We start from the raw sequence: 20,000 nt of genomic DNA, 5'->3' as shown, positions 1-20,000 counted from the left end.
ACAGGCCATGCTACTGTATGAATCCACAGTGTGGTCAAGTAGTTATAAATCCTCCCAGAGCTGTTGAAGATGTTATCAGGCTGAACTTGTGTCCCTGCCCCTCTGTGCTTGAATCCAGGTCCCAGATGGAGAGCAGTCACATGGTGCTGGAGGACCATGACAGTCCCATCAGCCCCGGCTCTGAGAGGACAGCAGGACGCAGCAGGGAGCTGGAGGACGAGTGTGCCAGGCTGCTGGCCGTGGTGGACAGCATGGTGAGGATATATTTATGTCCGGAGGTGGACAGAAGGGTGAGACCGTCATAGGTCATGTTACAGGGCTGTTTACGCCTAGACTAGGCTGCATATGGAGTGTGTTCAGGGCTGAAGACCAGTTCCGTTCTCCTGAACCACCCAGACGCCATGTCCCTCGTCTGCCTGGTAGAACGAAGACGACCCTGTTGACCCCACTGTTCAAAGATCACTATGAAAATACTACTTCAAGAACCGAGAACAGGTACAATACACTATTAGAATTACAAACTCATTACAAACTACATTACAAATTACAAACTCTGTCAACAACGGCAGTGATTAATGTATTTGTAATTCTAATAGTGTATTCTGCCTGTTATTTTGACTATTTAGGTTCTTGAAGTGGTATTTTCATAGTGATCTTTTAACATTGGAGTCAACTTCCTCATTCTACCAGCCAGACCAGACCAGGGTCATGGCATCTATGTGATTAACGTGAGTCAGCGTTGACAGATGGTGTCCACTCCCCCAGAGCCGTGTGGTGTCTAGGATGGAGAAGCTGGTGTGTTCAGAGATTGGCGTGGTGGACCTGGAGATGTTCCAGTACGGCTCTTCAGGCAGACCCACGCCGCTGTTCCACACCTGGCCCACCGCACGGTTTGGTAAGAGGCCTGTCCTCTGCTTGTCCTGTCCCCTGCCTGTCCTCTCCCCTGCCTGTCCTGTCCCATGCCTATCCTCTCCCCTGCCTGTCCTGTCCCCTGCCTGTCCTGTCCCCTGCCTGTCCTCTGCCCTGCCTGTTCTCTGCCTGTCCTCTCCCCTGCCTGTCCTCTGCCCTGCCTGTCCCCTGTCCTCTCCCCTGCCTGTCCCCTGTCCTCTCCCCTGCCTGTCCTGTCCCCTGTCCTCTCCCCTGCCTGTCCTGTCCCCTGTCCTCTCCCCTGCCTGTCCTCTCCCCTGCCTGTCCTCTCCCCTGCCTGTCCCCCCCCCAGTAGACCTCTGGGCCCGGTTCCCTGCTCACAGATCAACACTACACACTCCCAACAGGGGAGCCCCTCAGGTTTTACCAGCCTGTCGTGAATCGATGTGATGTCATAAACACACGCTACGCGAGCCGTGCTGACGACTGCTGATGAGGTCAGACTGGCGTGATGTTCTTGGAGAGTCCCGGACGTGTTTCAGATCTGATCTGGTGAGGTGGCTGGAACCCTGACATCAGAGGGGCGTCGCTGGCCGTCTCACAGCTGGTGGAACGTCCTCCATGCCGGGGTAGTAAACCTCTCTCTCCCCCCTCAGTGGCCGTGTCGTCCAGACTGCTGGAGGCCTACGGTCAGGAGCTGCGTCTGAAGCGGGCCATCCTCCAGGACCTGGCCCACACCCGCAGTCACCACCTCTCCATGGTGCACCTGTCCTGCTGGCTCCACCAGCCCTACCTGGACGACAACCTCCGCCTGCTGCTGGAGGGCCTTCTGCTGGAGACCGGACACAGACCCAGCTAGGCTGGAGACCAGACACAGACCCAGCTAGGCTGTAGACCAGACACAGACCCAGCTAGGCTGTAGACCGGACACAGACCCAGCTAGACTGGTGTAGACCGGACACAGACCCAGCTAGGCTGTAGACCAGACACAGACCCAGCTAGACTGGTGTAGACCGGACACAGACCCAGCTAGGCTGCTAGAGAGACCAGACACAGACCCAGCTAGACTGTAGACCAGACACAGACCCAGCTAGGCTGCTAGAGAGACCAGACACAGACCAAGCTAGGCTGTAGACCAGACACAGACCCAGCTAGGCTGCTAGAGAGACCAGACACAGACCCTGCTAGTCTGTTAAGAGACCAGATTGCGTTCTGAATCGCATACTTCTCTTTACTACCAGTACGTACTACAGCTGCCCCTAGAAAGTATGTACTTTGCAAGCAGTATGCATCCAATTAGGACATACTACCTTGTCATAACATTGCGCCTTCAAATTTGACCACATCCGCTGCTGTCCATGAAATGACATTCGTCCACAGCTGGGATTCATCAGAACGCCTCTGGTGCGACTCACACATGTGATGTCATTTCCGCTGAGCACAGGACTGCGGGCAGAATAGCCAGAAAAGTGTGCTGGCTTGCATACTGCAAAATACGACTGGATGTAATAGAACATCCTGGTACTTTTGCCATACTGCATGTGGCATACTACGTATTGGAACGTACTACATCCTTTTTTGGCATACTATATAGTATGGAAGTATGCAATTTGGAATGCAGCCACAGAGAGAGCTCCGTGATCAGCTAGGCTGCTGCTGCTTCTGGTATCGGGTGCATCACCACCCCACAATGGTCTGGAGTGTGGATTAAAAACTAACCCCTCCGATAGTCATCACACAGTCAAAGAAGAACCTAAAACTAACCCCTCCGATAATCATCAGTCAGAGGAGGACCTCAAACTAACCCCTCCAATCGTCATCACACAGTCAAAGGAGGACCTAAAACTAACCCCTCCGATAGTCATCACACAGTCAAAGAAGAACCTAAAACTAACCCCTCCGATAGTCATCACAGTCATAGGACTTAAAACTAACCCCTCCGATAGTCATCAGTCAAAGGACCTCAAACTAACCCCTCCGATAGTCATCAGTCAAAGGAGGACCTAAAACTAACCCCTCCGATGGTCCTCACACATTCAAAGAAGGACCTAAAACTAACCCCTCCGATAGTCATCACACAGTCATAGAAGGACCTAAAACTAATCTCCTCAGATTCTAAGTCATCTCATTGACAGTAAATACTCCAGCAGGAGTTTCCAACACGCACCCCCTGAATACAGCTACACTGCACGCCTCTGTGAACCAGCCACACAGGGATGGATTGTTACTTTTGTACAATGTGTAAAGCATTTTTTTGTATTAAACGTTGTATTTAAAGGCATTGTATAGTACATGTAATACTAAGAATGTGACAGTGATTTCAGCAGATGCACCTGAACAGGCAGCAGGGGTGGGCGCCTCAGACCTGGCGAGACGCGGGGGTCCCTCGGGGTCCTGACTGCTGGGGTTCTCGGAGAGGGACGGATGCAGGGACAGTCTTTTGACTGCTGGGGTTCTCAGAGAGGGACGGATGCAGGGACAGTCTTTTGACTGCTGGTGTTCTCAGAGAGGGACAGATGCAGGGACAGTCTTTGACTGCTGAGGTTCTCAGAGAGGGACGGATGCAGGGACAGTCTTTTGACTGCTGGTGTTCTCAGAGAGGGACAGATGCAGGGACAGTCTTTTGGCTGCTGGTGTTCTCAGAGAGGGACAGATGCAGGGACAGTCTTTTGACTGCTGGTGTTCTCAGAGAGGGACAGATGCAGGGACAGTCTTTGACTGCTGAGGTTCTCAGAGAGGGACGGATGCAGGGACAGTCTTTTGACTGCTGGTGTTCTCAGAGAGGGACAGATGCAGGGACAGTCTTTTGACTGCTGGTGTTCTCAGAGAGGGACAGATGCAGGGACAGTCTTTTGACTGCTGGTGTTCTCAGAGAGGGACAGATGCAGGGACAGTCTTTTGACTGCTGGTGTTCTCAGAGAGGGACAGATGCAGGGACAGTCTTTCTCACATCCTTTATTTAGAGGAAAATGAGTTCAACTGTACAGCCCAGGTCATGAAATGGTCTCACTGCACTAATCAACAACTGTCACATGGAAATGAGTTAAACCACCACATCTTCCGGGTGTTCCCCTCATAGCATTATTTCCTATGGTATTATTACAAACCTCCTTATGCTTGGAAAATGTTACGCCCCAATATATAAAAAGTAATAAAATAGTGCAACTTTTTTTTTTCCAACTGCCTTTGATATTTATCTACATATAAACATATCACAAACAACTAAGCACTTTTTTTTTTAAGGAAGGGCTATTTGTGTGTCTAAATATGAAAAAACCACATCGAAAATAACGTTTACAAATTTACAAAGAATACTGAGAAACAATAAAAATCCCGCCGGTCGTGGAACATTAACACGGTGATGGTAAGTGCTGCTGACCCCGCCCCTCCACACCCTGGATCAGACATGACCCCTCCCCCAGCATGCTGGCCCCGCCCCTCCACACCCTGGATCACATGACCCCTCCCCCAGCATGCTGGCCCCGCCCCTCCACACCCTGGATCACATGACCCCTCCCCCATCAGGGCACTCATGCAGGAGGGCAGATTATTCCTACGGGGGCCAAAGTCTGCGCTGGGTCAGGTGTTTGTTGGGAGGTGGGTATTAAGAGTGTTGGGTCAGGGTGTTGGTTGGGAGGTGGGTATTAAGAGTGTTGGGTCAGGGTGTTGGTTGGGAGGTGGTATGAGAGTGTCGGGGTGTTGGTTGGGAGGTGGGTATGAGTGTTGGTTGGTGGTTGGGAGGTGGATATCAGAGTGTTGGGTCAGGGTGTTGGTTGGGAAGTGGTATGAGGGTGTCGGGGTGTTGGTTGGGAGGTGGTGTCAGGGTGTCGGGGTTTTGGTTGGGAGGTGGTATGAGGGTGTCGGGGTGTTAGTTGGGAGGTGATATGAGGGTGTCGGGGTGTTGGTTGGGAGGTGGTATGAGGGTGTCGGGGTGTTGGTTGGGAGGCGGGTATCAGTGTTGGGTCAGGGTGTTGGTTGGGAGGCGGGTAAGAGAGTGTCTCTTGGGTCAGAGTTGCAGGTCACTGCGGTTGCGTGGTCTTGGCGGCCTCTGCCTCGATGCCCAGCAGGGCGTGCACGGCCTCCAGCGGGACGCCCTCTGGCGCGCGGATGTGCATGGTGGTGCCGTCTGGCCCGTTGACGATGACGATGCGCTCGGAGCCGGCCTCGCCCTCGGAGCTCTCAGCCAGCTGCATGGTCAGGCCCTCCGTCTGGATGTAGATCTCCTGGCCCTCCTGCACCACGGAGCTGCCCAGGGACGGAACGCCCTGCCCGGTCTGCGTGGAGGCGGCCAGGGGCTGGGTGGGGGCCGGGGCGGGCGGAGCCGGCCGGGGGGCTCCCGGGTCCGTGGCCAGAGCCTTCTCCAGCTCCTTCATCTGTTCAGCGATGTCGCTGGTGCTGAGGACCTCGCAGGGCTCAGGGCCCCCGATGTCCATGGCCTCGTCAGGCCCCGTGCCAGGCAGCTGCGCGGGGATGACCGGGGGGTCGGAGGACGGGGGGGGCGGCTGTTTCGGGGGGGGAGTCGTAGTCGCTGTGGGGGGTTTGGAGCCTGATGCCACCACCAGAGGAGAGACGGACACCGAACACACCTTCAGGCTGCTGGACCCTGACACGCTCTGAGCCTTCAGAGGGCTGGACCCTGACACGGAACAGGGACAGGAGCGGAGGAGAGGGGATTGACTGACCTACAGACGCTCAAATCATCTATACACTAGTTAAGGGGAATGTGTGCTACAATATATAGAACATCTATGAATCTATAGCCCATCTGAAAGGTAAGACTCCACCATCTTAGAGTAGCACACATAACGTACCTCTGGTGCTGTCAGCGCTCTTCTCTATCCCGTTCTGGTGGATGGAGCCGCTGTTCAGCTCTCCTGTCCTGTTCTCCATCTTGAACCTCTTGGATGGAGGGAGCATCTTGGAGTTCTGGAGGGAAAGAGCCGCTAGTCCGTCAGACAATCACTAGACCGTTGCCCGTTGGTATATGGTGGTTATTGGCACGGCTCCGAGTGCGTCTTGGCCAATCACAATGTGCGGTAGGAACTAGCTGTTGTATAAGTAAGGGATAATACACGACGAGGTGTGCCGTTATTGAAGAATAATGCACGACGCGGAGGCGAATAACCCCATGAGGCGAAACCTAGTATACCCCTTATACCATGGCCACTTCCAAAGACAACTAGAAAAACCGCGTAGCAGCTAAATGCCTCCACCCAACAATACTCTTAACATACATATATGTATTTCCATCTCTGTCTTAGAAAAAGAATAGTCGCAAAAGAATAATCCTGTGTAATCGCAGGAGAACATGGTGTCTGATGCAAGCGCACTCGGCTGAAGTGGACCAACAGACTCAAACTCTGCCAGACAGGGAACTCCAAACCAGGCCAGGTCCAGCCTGGCTTATGTGCGTGGCTGGCTTGTTTCTGTTCAGGACTCGTAGGACAGAAGCTAGTCATGCCACTGAAATAGCTGTGAATTGAAATGACATGAAATAATGTCTGATAAATTAAGATAGGTCTGGTCGCTTGGACACATCAGTTCCAATGCTTCCAATGCTAATCCAGCACAATAAGAGCAGGATAGCCAGTTAGCTCATGAGCTCACAACAACTTTGCAGCAGTTTCCATAACATTAATGGTAGCGGTCAGTGGCTAAAGCAGTTACACTGATGATTCCTGTAATGTTAACTATTTTGCTGCAATTGGTTCAACTTCTGTTTCTGGACAAAGGTAAGGGATAAACCCAGATAACACAAGGCTAGCGGACCTACAGCGGGTCCCCGATGGATGAGTTGGCGGACCTCCGGCGAAATATAACACAAGGATAGCGGACCTACAGCGGGTCCCCGATGGACGAGCTGGCGGACCTCCGGCAGAATCCGCTGGCAGGTTCCTGGCCATTTGCACATCGAATGGCAAGCGGACTGGTTAATAATCTGGCTTATTATCAGCGTGAGGGACAGCGGTCCGCTAGTAATCGGAAATGCTCCCGCTATTGCTCCACCACCATTCCACCGGTAGTTTATTGTCTATATCCTAGGCCCATTGGCCCTAGGCCATTTATTGCTAAATTAACTTACTCTGAACATTTTTTGGATAACCCTTCCTTTCATAGTCCCCCAATTACCAAACATTTACCTGGTAAATACATGCAAAGTATAGCCTAATATACAATGGGTAATTACTGAGACACCTATACTGTAGGTGGTCAAAGGGGGCAGAGAGAAGAGGAAGAAAGGTCGTGGCTAAAGTTAAAAATCAAACAGGCGGGTGCTCAACTGGGAATTGAACCCATTATCTTCCGCATGGGAGTTAGACACTTTATCCACTACATTACCGAGGAACTTGAAAGTGTCTTTGTTCCTATGGAATCTCTCCCGTACTTCCAAAAAAAGGGGAAAGGAGAGTGAAATGAGGGAGGGAGAGGGATGGAAAGGCCGAAAGTAAAGGTAGAAATAGGCCCACAGGCTAGCAGAGGGTGTGGGTATTGCGTCCCAAAATCTTCCCCACCGGGGTCTTGAACCCCTAACCTTCCACATGGGAGGCGGATGCTTTATCCACTACACTACCGAGGAACTTGACAGTGCAGTGTTACAGTGTATTTATTTTGGTGTGCTGGGACTACTGCCTCTTGTGGTGGCAACATAGAAATGCAGGTCAACAACGGGATGGAGGGATTGATAACCCAACAAATGCCATCTATGGTGTGCTGGCTTACAGCCACGCACAAAATGTAATGGCATATAATTAGAAACTGACCACAGTGAGAATCTATATGGTTACTTTCTCGCCTGAAAAAATATTAATACGTACTGAAGTGACATATTTAGTCGTAGAGCCAAGATCAAAAGGATGTTTCATTGTAATGCTGAGGGGAAACAAAGCGCATTAATTTGTGATTTGTGAAAACTGTGATGAGGCTCTAGCCGTGCATCTGTTGAGAAATAATGCACACCCCTCCAGCCAATCAGAATCGAGTATTCACCCAGGCCTGGTAGTTCCGGTCCTTGATTCTGATTGGCTGGAAGCCGTTGTAAAATACTCCACATACATGTGACCGCATAACAAATATTTTGTTGTATTAAAGGTACCGGATGTAATTTCAGGGTTTCTGCAGGTTTCAGCAAGTTAAATTTAAGACTTTTTAAGACCTTTTTAAAGCCACCTTGAATGGAATTTAAGACCGGAAAAACTATAAATATAAGCGATGGTTAGGGGATCCCGCTGTACTACAATGCAAGCATAGCATGTCACTCAATGAGACTCATTCAAGTTTACTTTTATGTTTATTGAACATAAGATGATAATCAATACAAAACAAAAAATATATTACATATGGTCAAACAGTAGTGTGCTCTCTGGTTCAATACCTTCATAGAATTACAAGTGCAACTAGGGCTGCGAGCAGCAGTGAGCGGGCCCTCGCACCCCACGAGTGTCGGGGTGCGGCGCCGTTAAAGGGTGTGCTATTTCGGTGTCCTGTGCTGAGAGAAACTTCCTGTCACCAGTGGGTGGCGCTCTAAGGGTGACTCAATACCGACACATAGATGTGTACAGGACGGTACCTTGATGAAGCGTGAGAAATGTTGTGTAAATCGGACAAAGTATGTAGGAGTTATGAGGACTTCCTGTAAGCAGTAGGTGGCGCTATAATTATGACTCAATGCTGACGCACAGATGTGTTCAGGATCCGACCTTCATCAACCCTGAGCAATTTGGAGTAAATCGGATAACGTATGTAGGAGTTATGAGGACTTCCTGTTTCACCAGTAGGTGGCGCTGTAGGTATGACGCAATACTGACTTACAGAAGTGTTCAAGATGCGACCTTCATCAAGCATGAGCAATTTGGAGTAAATCGGATAACATATGTAGGAGTAATGAGTACTTCCTGTTTCACCAGTAGGTGGCGCTGTAAGTGTGACTCAATACAGACGCATAGATGCGTTCAGAAGGTGACCTTCATGAAGCGTCAACAATTTGGTGCAAATCGGATGATGTATGCAGGAGTTATGAGCACTTCCTGTTTCACCAATAGGTGGCGCTATAAGTATGACGCAATACTGACACATAGATGTGTTCAGGACAGAACCGTCATGAAGCGTGAGATATATCGGACAAATCGGATAATGTATGGAGGAGTTATGAGGACTTCGTGTTTTATGGCGAAATGTCAAACTTTGGCGGGGCGCCACGGCAAGGGTGTGTGGTGAAAACTCAATTTTTTTTATAACTTTTGATCACAAAGGTCTTAAGATGAAGCTGACCGAATATGAAGTCGATCGGATGAAATCTGTAGGAGGAGTTCGTTGAAGTACGAGGCATGGAAATGGTCAAAACAAGGACAAAATGGCACATTAAGAGCAAAATGGCGGCCTTCCTGTTGCATGTTGGGTATAGCTCCAAGAGACATTTTAGTGTGTCTCGATGAAATACATATGCCCTCCGAATTTCGTTCGCCTACATCAAACTGAAAGGTGGGGCTCGCCATTTAAAAATTTCCAGGGGGCGCTCTTGAGCCGTTTTGCCACGCCCATTTCCGTCACCCATGAAATATCTAAGTTTCACCGGGACTGACGTATCTGCAAAGTTTCGTGCGTTTTCATTGATGTTTAGGCCGCCAAAAAGGCATTTGTTTGGGGAGAAGAAGGAGAAGGAGAATAATAATAATCCTTCGAGTTTCAATAGGGCCTCGCACCACCAGTGCTCGGGCCCTAATAATAATAACTAGGGCTGCGAGCAGCATTGAGCGGGCACTCGCACCTCACGCGTGTCGGGGTGTGGCGCCGTTAAAGGCTGTGCTATTTCGGTGACCAGTACTGAGAGAAACTTCCTGTCACCAGTAGGTGGCGCTCTAAGCGTGACTCAATACCGAAGCATAGATGTGTTCAGGACGGTACCTTGATGAAACTTCCTGTTTCACCAGTAGGTGGCGCTGTAGGTATGACGCAATACTGACTTACAAAAGTGTTCAAGATGCGACCTTCATCAAGCATGAGCAATTTGGAGTAAATCGGATAACATATGTAGGAGTTATGAGTACTTCCTGTTTCACCAGTAGGTGGCGCTGTAAGTGTGACTCAATACCGACGCATAGATGTGTTCAGAAGGTGACCTTCATGAAGCGTCAGCAATTTGGTGCAAATCGGATGATGTATGCAGGAGTTATGAGGACTTCTGTTTCACCAATAGGTGGCGCTATAAGTATGACGCAATACTGACACATAGATGTGTTCAGGACAGAACCGTCATGAAGCGTGAGATATATCGGACAAATTGGATAATGTTTAGAGGAGTTATGAGGACTTCCTGTTTCACCAATAGGTGGCGCTATAAGTATGCCGCAATACTGACACATAGATGTGTTCAGGACAGAACCGTCATGAAGCGTGAGATATATCGGACAAATTGGATAATGTATGGAGGAGTTATGAGGACTTACTGTTTCACCAGTAGGTGGCGCTGTAAGTGTGACTAAATACCGATGTAAAGATGTGTTCAGGATGCGACCTTCATGAAGTGTGAGCAATTTGGTGTAAATCGGATAATGTATGTAGGAGTTATGAGGACTTCCTATTTCGCCAATAGGTGGCGCTATAAGTATGACGCAATACTGACACACAGATGTGTTCAGGACAGAACCGTCATGAAGCGTGAGATATATGGGACAAATTGGATAATGCATGGAGAAGTTATAAGGACTTCGTGTTTTATGGCGAAATGTCAAACTTTGGCGGGGCGCCACGGCAAGGGTGTTCGGTGAAAACTAAATTTTTTTGATAACTTTTGATCTCAAAGGTCTTAAGATGAAGCTGACCGAATATGAAGTTGATCGGATGAAATCTGTAGGAGGAGTTCGTTAAAGTACGAGGCATGGAAATGGTAAAAACAAGGGGAAAATGGCATATTAAGAGCAAAATGGCGGACTTCCTGTTGCATGTTGGGTATAGCTCCAAGAGACATTTTAGTGTGTCTTGATGAAATACATATGCCCTCCGAATTTCGTTCGCCTACATCAAACTGAAAGGTGGGGCTCGCCATTTTAAATTTTCCAGGGGGCGCTCTTGAGCTGTTTTGCCACGCCTATTTCCGTCACCCATGAATTATCAAATTTTTCACCGGGACTGACGTATCTGCAAAGTTTCATCCGTTTTCATCGATGTTTAGGCCGCCAAAAAGGCATTTGTTTGGGGAGAAGAAGAAGAACAGCTCTGCCCCTCTCTTTACCCAAGTGTCCAAAACACATGGCCTCAGATCAGATGATACGATAACGAAATCGATCATCGACCTTCGGCCTAAGGTGTTCTGATGCCAGGTGTACTTGTGGGCATCCTTGTGTTCGAACATGGTGTTTGTTATGGACAAATCGTGACTAGCACAGAAGTCCAACAACAAAACACCACTCGGGTTCAGATCGTGGTGGCCATGCCTCCCAATCACACCCCTCCAAGTTTCTCCATCATTACCCACGTGTGCATTGAAGTCCCCCAATAGGACAGTGGAGTCCCCTGAAGAGCCCCAAATAGGACTCCACTCAGGGTCTGCAGGAAGGCTGAGTACTCTGAACTGCTGTTCGGTGCATAAGCACAAACCACAGTCAGAGTCCCCCCCCCCCCCCCCCCACAGTCCTAAGGCGCAGGGAGTCAACCCTCTCGTCCACTGGGGTGAACTCCAGCACAGAGGCGCTCAGCTGAGGGCTAGCTAGTATAGCCACACCTGCCTTACGCCTCATACCGTGAGCAACTCCGGAGAAGAACAGGGTCCAACCCCTATCCAGGAGATTGGTTCCGGCGCCAGTGCTGTGCGTGGGCTTCCTCCGGGGCCGGGTTTCTCTTCCTTTTAGTTGTTCTTTCATCAGGGATTCTTACCTGTAACCCCAGGTAGGGGGGCTAGTGGGGACTACCACTTGCCCAAGGTGGACCCCCAAACTAGTGGAGGGAAGGAGGCGTCTTACTTCTCCATTCTAGTTTTGCACTGAAACTAGCCACTGCCCGCATATTTTGCCAACCTAATATCCTCCACCAACCACAACCCTAGAGTATTGTTTAGTACTATAAATAGTATTGTTAGCCCCCCTCTCCCATCTGCACCTATCCTTTCTAATGAAGACTGCAATCTTTTTCTCCAGTTTTTTTATAAACAAAGTTGCTGGTGTGAGGGCTAGCATCGCCCCTCCCTCCTCCCCCTCCTCTATCCCTCTCTGTCAAGTCAGGGATTCAGCTCTGAGCATCTTGCATCTCCCTAAAGGACCTAACAGTCTTGGTGAGCTCCATGAAACCTTCCTCAAGCCCTCTAAGACATTTTATGATCGTCGATGCTGAAGGAAGTTATGACCTCTGTGGGCCCCAGCCGTCTCACCATCATAAATAGGTCCCTAGCCTCAGGTACGTTTCCAGCCCTTTTTAAGCAAGCGGTTGTTCAGCCGCTGCTCAGGAAGCCCAATCTGGACCGGTCCCTACCAAACAACAACAGGCCCATCTCTAAGCTGTCCTTTGTCTCGAAGGTGCTGGAGAAAGTGGTGGCAAACCAGCTCGCCACCTATCTAACCAACCATAACATCTCAGACAAATTTCAATCCGGGTTCCGCAAGCAACATTCCACGGAAACTGCCCTTCTCAGAGTCTCCAATGACATTATGATGGCGAATGCTCCGTCCTGGTCCTGCTAGACCTCAGCGCAGCGTTGGACACGGTGGACCACGGCATCCTGCTGGATAGGCTCAGGGACTGGGTGGGCATCACAGGGAGTGCTCTTAGTTGGTTTGCCTCCTACCTCAGAGAGAGAAGTTTCTCTGTGGCTGTTGGTCCCTTTAAATCTGACACCCATCCCTTGTCGTGTGGTGTGCCACAGGGATCCGTGCTGGCACCAACTCTGTTTGCCCTATACATGCTCCCCCTCGGTCTTCTCATCAGTACATTCAAGGGTGTCAAATATCATCTGTATGCTGACGACATCCAACTCCAGTTCTCTCTTAAGTCGAGGGACTCAGCATCCTACATGACTGTCTATCGGCCATTGACCAATGGATGGCGGATAACTTCCTGCAATTGAACGCCTCCAAGACTGAAGTGCTGGTCGTTGCGAATGACAAGACTGCCGCTACAGCTCACATGGGGTCGCTCAAGGGAAATGTTAGGCCCTCTGTTAGAAACCTGGGTGTCTTCTGTGATCAAGCTATGCACTTGGACCATCCATCCATCCATCTTCATCCGCTTATCCGGGGTCGGGTCGTGGAGGCAGCAGCTCCAGCAGGGGGCCCCAGACATCCCTTTCCCTAGCAGCATCAACCAATTCTGCCTGGGGAATCTTTAGCCGCTCACAGGCCAGTGTGGAGATGTAGTCCCGCCACCTAGTCCTGGGCCCAGGAGGCATCCTCACTAGATGCCCGAACCACCTCAACTGGCTCCTTTTGACGCCGGGCACAGTGCATTTCATTGTATTTTATAAATACACATGACAATAAAAGCCTTGAACTGAACTGAGCAAAGGAGCAGCGGCTCTACTCCCGAGTCTGTCCCGGATGACTGAACTTCTCACCCGATCTCTCAGGGAGACCCCAGCCACCCTCCGGAGAAAACTCATTTCGGCCGCTTGTATCCGTGATCTCATTCTTTCAGTCATGACCCATCCTTCATGACCATAGGTGAGGTTGGGGACGAAGATAGACCGGTAGATCGAGAGCTTTGCCTTTTGACTCAGCTCTCTTTTCGTCACAACAGTGCGGTAAAGCGACTGCAGAACCGCACCTGCTGCTCCGATTCTCCGGCCAAACTCCCTCTCCATGGTTCCCTCACTCGTGAACCCCCAGATACTTGAACTCCTTCACTTGGGGTAAGGACTCATTTCCTACTCGGAGCGGACAGGCCACCGGTTTCCTGCTGAGAACCATGGCCTCAGATTTAGAAGTGCTGATTCTCATCCCAGCCGCTTCACACTCAGTTGCGAACCTATCCAGAGAGTGCTGGAGGTCGCAGGCAGATGATGCCATCAGGACCACATCATCTGCAAATAGCAGCGACGCGATCCCCAGCTCACCGAACTGCAAACCCACCTCCCCACGGCTACGCCTCGATATCCTGTCCATGAAAATCACAAACAGGATTGGTGACAAAGCGCAGCCCTGGCGGAGGCCAACCCCCACCGGAAAGGAAGACGACTTACTGCCGAGGACCAGGACACAGCTCTCGCTCTGGGTGTACAGGGATTGGATGGCCCTAAGTACCCCATACTCCCGCATAACCCTCCACAAGACCTCTCGAGGGACCCGGTCATAAGCCTTCTCCAAGTCCACAAAACACATGTAGACAGGTTGGGCAAACTCCCAAGCCCCCTCCAAGATCCTCGCGAGAGTGAAGAGCTGGTCGCTGGTTCCACGACCAGGACGTAATCCGCATTGTTCCTCTTCGATCCGAGGTTTGACTATCGGCCGGACCCTCCTTTCCAGCACCTTGGAGTTGGACTTTCCCTGGGAGGCTGAGTAATGTGATGCCTCTATAATTGGCACACACCATCTGGTCCCCTTTTTTGAATATTGGGACCACCACCCCAGTCTGCCACTCCTTTGGCACTGACCCAGACTTCCACGCAATGTTAAAGAGGCGTGTCAACCAAGACAGCCCCTCAACACCCAGCGCCTTCAGCATTTCTGGACGGATCTCATCAGTCCCTGGGGCTCTGCCACTGTGGAGTTGTTTGACTACCTCAGTGACCTCCTCCAAGGAAATTGACAACCCCCCCCATCATCTTCCGGCTCTGCCTCGATCGTAGAGGGTGGTTTAGTCGGGTTCAGGAGTTCCTCAAAGTGCTCCTTCCAACGCTCAACAACCTCCTCAGTTGAGGTCAGCAGTGTCCCCTCCTTGCTGTATACAGCTTGGATGGTCCCCCGCTTTCCCTTCCTGAGGTGTCTGATGGTCTTCCAGAAACACTTTGGTGCCGACCGAAAGTCCTTCTCCATGGTTTCTCCGAACTCCTCCCACACCCGCTGCTTTGCCTTGGTCACGGCCGAAGCCGCAGCCCTCCGGGCCAGTCGATACCCTGCAACTGACCCTGCAACTGCTTCTGGAGTCTCCCGGGCCAACATATCCCGGAAGGCCTCCTTCTTCAGTCGGACGGCTTCCCTGACCACCGCTGTCCACCACGGTGTCCGAGGGTTACCGCCCCTTGAGGTACCTATGGCCCTCAGCTCCCAGCCGCAGCTTCAGCAATGGAGGCTTTGAACACCGACCACTCATGCTTGATGTCCCCAACCTCCACAGGGATGCCTGAGAAGCTCCGCCGGAGGTGGCAATTGAAATCTCTCTGGACAGGCTCTTCCTCTAGACAATCCCAGTTCACCCTCACTACACGCTTGGGTTTTCCAGGTCTGTCCAGAAGCTTCCCCCGCCATCGAAACCAGCTCACCACCAGATGGTGATCAGTGGACAGCTCAGTACTAGGTGCTAGGTACTGCATTTGTAATGCGCTCCCCATCCAGTTGTTACACTGGCCATTCACACACCAATGGCGGCAGCTGCCATGCAAGTTGCTGGCCTGCTCATTGGGAGCAATTTGGGGTTCAGTGTCTTGCCCAAGGACACTTCCGACAGGTAGTCGGGACTGAGGAGCCGGGATTCGAACCACCGACCCTACGATCACTGAACGATCCGCTCTACCATCTGAGCTATACCGCCGCCCCTAGTGTGGAACGTTATAACTGCATACTAACTGCTAGTGTGGAACGTTATAACTGCATACTGAGTATGCTGAGGAATAACGCAAAACTTCGTCCATTGTTGCTCATGGTGATTTGGAAATGTCTGTCCATGCTTTTATATCCTCCAGTTTGGAATATTGCAACTCTTTGTTCACCTGCTTAAACAAAGCATCTGTGGACCAGTTGCAACTGGTCCAGAATGCCGCGGCCAGGCTGCTCACCAGGGCCAAAAAATCGTGCCACATCACCCCCATCCTGGCCTCCCTGCACTGGCTCCCTGTGCACCTCAGGATCCACTTCAAGGTCCTGGTGTTCACTTACAGAGCCCTCCATGGACAAGCCCCCGCCTACATCTGCGACCTCATCCACCCCTACTCCTCCAGCCGGTCCCTGAAGTCGTCCGATCAGGGGCTCCTGGTGGTGCCTCGGATCAGGCTAAAGACTAAGGGTGACCGAGCCTTTGGGGCTACGGCCCCTAGGCTCTGGAATGCCCTACCCCAGGACCTGAGAGCCTCAACTTCTGAGAACTCTTTTAAAAAAACTCTTGAAGACTCACCTGTTCAGGCAGGCCTTTGGCCATCTGTAGCCCAACTAGCCCCCCCCCCATGTTGTCATGATTTTTGCACATGTGAATTGTATGTTTATATTAATTCTCCACTGTAAAGCACTCTGTGCACTCGTGCTGAGAAGAGCGCTCTATAAATAAAGTTGTACTTTTTACTTTACTTAGAGTGGAACATTAGGGAAGGCTTGCTCACCTCCATATAGCGGACATTCTTGCTGGCTGGGTTTGTAGAACTCTGCCCTTGACCAGGATTCAAAACCTTCAGCTTGTTCACCTCATCGAAGATGCCAATTGACTTGGCAACCTGAAGAACAGACAGGGTTGATATTTGGAGGGGGAGAGAGAGATAGAGAGACAGAGACCAAGACAGAGAGGGGGAGCGACCAAGAGAGAGAGATGGCACCTCCATGTTGTGGACCTCCAGTGCAGCGTGGACTCCCTGAGGGTTGGAGATGTACTCCTGGGCCATCTTCTTCACCTGACTGTGCAGCTGCTCAAACTCAGCATACACCTCTGGAAAGTGGGCCTTCGCTGGCCGCCCCTTCTCCACCTGACACACACACACACAAACACACACACACAAACACACACACACAAACACAAACACAAACACACAGACAGTAAGCAAGAACCAGAACTGTACAAACGTGCACATCAAGAGGTACCCAACTCCTTCACTAGGGGATGCTCTGATTGACCGGCCACTGATTTGAATCGGTCGATTTTCACTCTAAATGACTCGATCGGTGGTCGCCAAATCGGCCGATCGCAAAAGCTGATCTTTTAAGTCTATTCTAGCTGGTTAGCTTCACATAGATACAAGTACAAACTTGGATGCTACAAGCTGTAGTTTTGACATTTATGCAGTTTATTAGGACACAGCACACTACCAGTTGCTCTTCAAGCAGTGTGAAACGATACTTATGCCCGGTAGCTCTCTTTCAAGGAATTTCAAAATAAAGGTCACCGAAAAAAATTCAAGGTGTTAAATTTTTTTTTTTTTTTTTTACTCACTTGACATTGGTCTAATATTCTGTATATTAAAGTATAATGAATAATATTTTGGAGGGCCTATGCATGAGTTTAATGGGTGTTTAATAATGGGACACCTTCATCTAAATCTATGCAAGCAAAGACAGTGTCATCATATTGGTACAATAATATTTGACCATTCTAAGAGAAGTAGTTTGTTTTCTTTTCTTCTGGTACCAGCCCCAAACATCCAGATGTCCTGCATGTTGATGAGCAGGCTAATATGTTGATGAGCAGGCTAATATGTTGATGAGCAGGCTAATATGTTGATGAGCAGGCTAATATGATGATGAGCAGGCTAATATGTTGATGAGCAGGCTAATATGTTGATGAGCAGGCTAATATGATGATGAGCAGGCTAATATGTTGATGAGCAGGCTAATATGTTGATGAGCAGGCTAATATGTTGATGAGCAGGCTAATATGTTGATGAGCAGGCTAATATGTTGACATGTTGCTATGTTGAGAGCCGTGCCCCAGACAGAGCAGCTGGGAGCACCCGGGTTCACCTTCATGAGGAGCAGGTCCCAGAGACTCAGGGCCTTGGCCAGGCGTGGGGCCACCACCTCCACCAGCTCCTCACTGTCACACTGCTGGACCACCTAGGACACACAATCACAGGTCACACCTAGGACACACAATCACAGGTCACACTTAGGACACAATCACAATCCCTGCCCTGACCAGGATTGGTCCCCAGGCGCCACTGACACCACCGGATGGAGGGGTTCAACGCAGAGCACAAAGCACGCGTGCGAGTTCTCGTGTGTCACTGCACATTGCACGCGTGTTGGTGTGTCAAACTGCTGCCTGACGAATAAACAATGTTCTTCTCCTTAACAACACTTACAAGCCATTACAACAGAGGCTGAAAACATGATGCATGAGGCTCATCTGTTGATGTAAATAAAACGTAAAAGTTCAGTTCAATACAGACTTCCAGCCAGCTGCACTTAGTAACGTAGCGCAGACATCATTTCAGTTGTTTTATGTTATTTGTAGGCACATTTAAATAATAATTTCCCCCTATTTCTCTGCATACAGCCACGTTCAGCGTCAGAGGTGTGGAAGCGTTAAAGACAGAGCAGTAGCAGCTCAGGGGCTGCGGTGTCATGTTCACTACCTCTCTCAGCCGGTCCCTCCTCCTCTGGGCCTGCTGCTCCGCGCTGGCGCCCCCTAGCTTCGGAGGTCTGCCGCGACGCCCTCCTCGCCTGACCGGCAGGCCCACCGCCACCTTGGGGGGTATGGGCCCCCTGGGTCTCCCGCGACCCCGGCCCCTCCCACGGCCTCGGCCCCTGGGCCGGCCCGGGCGCCTGGGCTGGACCCCGCGGAGTCCGGCGGGCCCCTGAGCCGTCTGGGGGGGAGACGCGTCCATCTGCGTGGGCAGCGGAAGTCAGGCAGGGGCCAGTGAGGGAAACCAGCATTCAGACATCGGCATCGGAACAACACTTCTCAAGGGTTCCGTTCACCCCACACACACACACACACACACTCTCACTCACTCACTCACTCACTCACTCACTCACTCACTCACTCACTCACTCACTCACTCACTCACTTCCAGAAGCAAACGGTCATTCTAGATGTTTTTCAGTAGAGGTTGACAGAGAGAGACCGGGCGTTTTTCAGCAGAGGTTTTGACAGAGAGAGACCGGAGAGAGACCGGGCATCTAACCTTCTGTGGAGCGGTAGCGGTGGTAGACGAGGTGGCGGCTGTCACAGGCTCCTCCTCCTTCTCGGAACCCGACGGCTTGTCGGCGGGACTGGAGTCGTTCTCCTCCTCCTCCTCCGCCCGCGCGCCGCCCTCCGCCTCCCCCGTCGCCGGCCTCTCCGCCTGGGGCTCCGCCCGCTCCTGGTCGGGGGCGGGGTCCTGGGGGTCCCCGTGGGTGGGGTTTAGTCTGTAGTGTCGGGACAGCCCCCCGTGTCCTATGTAGGCCTTGTCGCACGTCTGACACTTGTGCGCCCTCTGCTTGTGGCTGAAGCTCATGGTGGACGACGCCCCCTTCCTGCCTTCCTCCTCCTCCTCCTCGCTCATCTCAGAGTAGTCGTCCGAGTCTGACTGGTGACTCTCCGCCAGGTCCTCGGTCTTGATGAACTTGTAGTCCTTGGCCTTGTACTTGGGCGGCCGGGACACCCTTCCCGAGCGCGTCTTCACCTTCAGAGGCTTCTTCGCTCTCGTCTTCCCTTTCTGTCTCTCCTTGTCCTTCTCTGCGGGGGCCGACGAGCCAGCTGGAGCAGTGGCGGGCTTGGTGGCGGTGGCAGTGGCGTTGGCCGCAGGGGGCCTGCCGGGGGTTTTAACGGCGGTCTGGACAGTCACGGTGGGGGCTTGGACGTTGGCGGGGGCTGGGGCGGCGCCGGGGAGTTTGTGTACGACGGGGACGAGGCTGCCCACCACGGGGCTGGAGCTCTGCAGCAGCAGCTGGATGGGGGGCTCGCCCGGGTTCTGCTGCAGGAAGTACTGCTGCTGCCCCACCATGGGCGTGATGTGGATGATCTGGGGGCCGCCGGCGCCGCCGTTGGTGGAGATCTTCACCTGAGGCTGGCCGACAGCCAGGGTCTTCTGCTGAGGGATGGCCACGGCGGTCAGCGGCTTCACTTCCTGCTTGGGAGGCATCTGGACCTGGATTCTGATTGGCTCCGGCTGAGGGGGCAGAACACAGAACACAACTTCTGGATTCAGAAAACATGAGAATCTCAGAACAATAAATGGTTACCAAAAGTAGTTTGAACCAGTCGATTCTTGCATGTCACTGAAGGGGGCGTGATTTCATGCAAACACAGATGACAAGACACTCTGGGAGGCCAAGAAGTTGTACTTTACCTTCTTCTGTATGAGCCGGGTG

General features: G+C 51.4%; 2 protein-coding genes across 3 annotated transcripts in view; one reads left to right on the top strand and one right to left on the bottom strand.

Moving 5' to 3' along the window:
* cinp (cyclin dependent kinase 2 interacting protein) overlaps positions 1–3,146 on the top strand; it is a 4,807-nt gene extending 1,661 nt beyond the window's left edge. The window contains exons 3-6 of one of the 2 annotated variants that reach the window (XR_014630826.1): positions 119–254; positions 766–895; positions 1,524–1,785; positions 1,970–3,146. Coding sequence is in view for 1 of the 2 variants with exons in the window: in XM_084450751.1 (XP_084306877.1) it covers positions 119–254; positions 766–895; positions 1,524–1,726 (469 nt within the window). In the remaining variant the exon portion in view is untranslated. Of the gene's footprint in view, positions 1–118; positions 255–765; positions 896–1,523 lie in introns of both variants that reach the window. The other variant, XM_084450751.1, reaches the window with a different exon arrangement.
* A 1,242-nt stretch (positions 3,147–4,388) lies between these two features.
* Positions 4,389–20,000, bottom strand: part of znf839 (zinc finger protein 839) — a 16,718-nt gene continuing 1,106 nt past the window's right edge. Inside the window, exons 1-8 of the mRNA XM_084450768.1 lie at positions 19,979–20,000; positions 18,833–19,798; positions 18,281–18,532; positions 17,667–17,759; positions 16,529–16,675; positions 16,319–16,429; positions 5,679–5,793; positions 4,389–5,503 (exon numbers count right to left, since the gene is read on the bottom strand). The exon at positions 19,979–20,000 is cut by the window's right edge and continues 1,106 nt beyond it. Of these exons, the coding sequence (XP_084306894.1) occupies positions 4,887–5,503; positions 5,679–5,793; positions 16,319–16,429; positions 16,529–16,675; positions 17,667–17,759; positions 18,281–18,532; positions 18,833–19,798; positions 19,979–20,000 (2,323 nt within the window). The 3' untranslated portion in view covers positions 4,389–4,886. The remainder of the gene's footprint in view (positions 5,504–5,678; positions 5,794–16,318; positions 16,430–16,528; positions 16,676–17,666; positions 17,760–18,280; positions 18,533–18,832; positions 19,799–19,978) is intronic.

The sequence above is a fragment of the Borostomias antarcticus genome (assembly GCF_949987555.1).
Source record: "Borostomias antarcticus genome assembly, chromosome: 16".
Taxonomy (NCBI): domain Eukaryota; kingdom Metazoa; phylum Chordata; class Actinopteri; order Stomiiformes; family Stomiidae; genus Borostomias; species Borostomias antarcticus.
The sequence above is the reverse complement of the archived record's forward strand: the minus strand, read 5'-3'. Positions and strand labels throughout refer to the sequence as shown.